At 47.0% G+C, this 742-nt stretch overlaps 1 protein-coding gene across 1 annotated transcript in view; it reads left to right on the forward strand.

Annotated features, from left to right (window-relative positions):
• Nucleotides 1–485: 485 nt before the first annotated feature.
• LOC135223108 (uncharacterized) overlaps nt 486–742 on the forward strand; it is a 1,221-nt gene continuing 964 nt past the window's right edge. The window contains exon 1 of the mRNA XM_064261613.1: nt 486–742. This exon is cut by the window's right edge and continues 964 nt beyond it. Coding sequence (XP_064117683.1) covers nt 486–742 — 257 coding nt within the window.

Raw genomic sequence — 742 nt, forward strand, 5'->3', positions numbered from 1 at the left:
CAGCTGATTTTTCAGTTCCTTTCCCGACGGAGACATCATTTATTGACTCCCTTTTCAAGTCGTCTCCATTTGCATGATTTCTGCTGAAGCCGTCGAGGTCTTCAGGAGCCTTCAGTCCCTCCAATTCCTCCCAAAAGAAGGCTCCGCCAGGAATCTGAAAAAAAAGACATGGAAGCCGAAATGAGGATCTGGGGAATTCTTGGAGCTCTAGCGGCATTTTCTAGTTCTGACGTTTTGATCGGGTGGAAGAAAGGCAACCATGTTTGCTCTTGGTACAGTTAACATTGTTATGAAGAACTTATTGGCTCTGATCCCTACCGGATCAGTGATACTACCTGTTATAAATGGAATCCTAACTCACGGAGTTATTTATTGGTAATAACGCAGCAGCTCTTGTTCTGGGAGGACTTCTTGGCCGTGCACATCAGTGCATTGGAGGCCAGAAGGCTCTCGAGATTGCTCAAGATGCTGCTGCAACTGCCAGGATGGACGCCGAAGACGACCTGTTCTACGCCACCGAAATGATCTCTCTCTTGAAGGAGGACTGGACAGACGTTCAGGAGGAGAACCTTTTCCTCCTGGAAGAGATCGGCGACGTGAATTTCAACGAAGCAGCTCTAATACAGACGAATGAATACTTACTCGATCAGTTACACAACGTTGAAAAGCGAGGTAAAGACTGCGACTCTGCTGAAGAGGAGAATGAACACCTGAAGAAAAAGCTCGCAGAGTTGCAGGAATC

This window comes from Macrobrachium nipponense, chromosome 8 (assembly GCF_015104395.2).
Source record: "Macrobrachium nipponense isolate FS-2020 chromosome 8, ASM1510439v2, whole genome shotgun sequence".
Classification (NCBI taxonomy): domain Eukaryota; kingdom Metazoa; phylum Arthropoda; class Malacostraca; order Decapoda; family Palaemonidae; genus Macrobrachium; species Macrobrachium nipponense.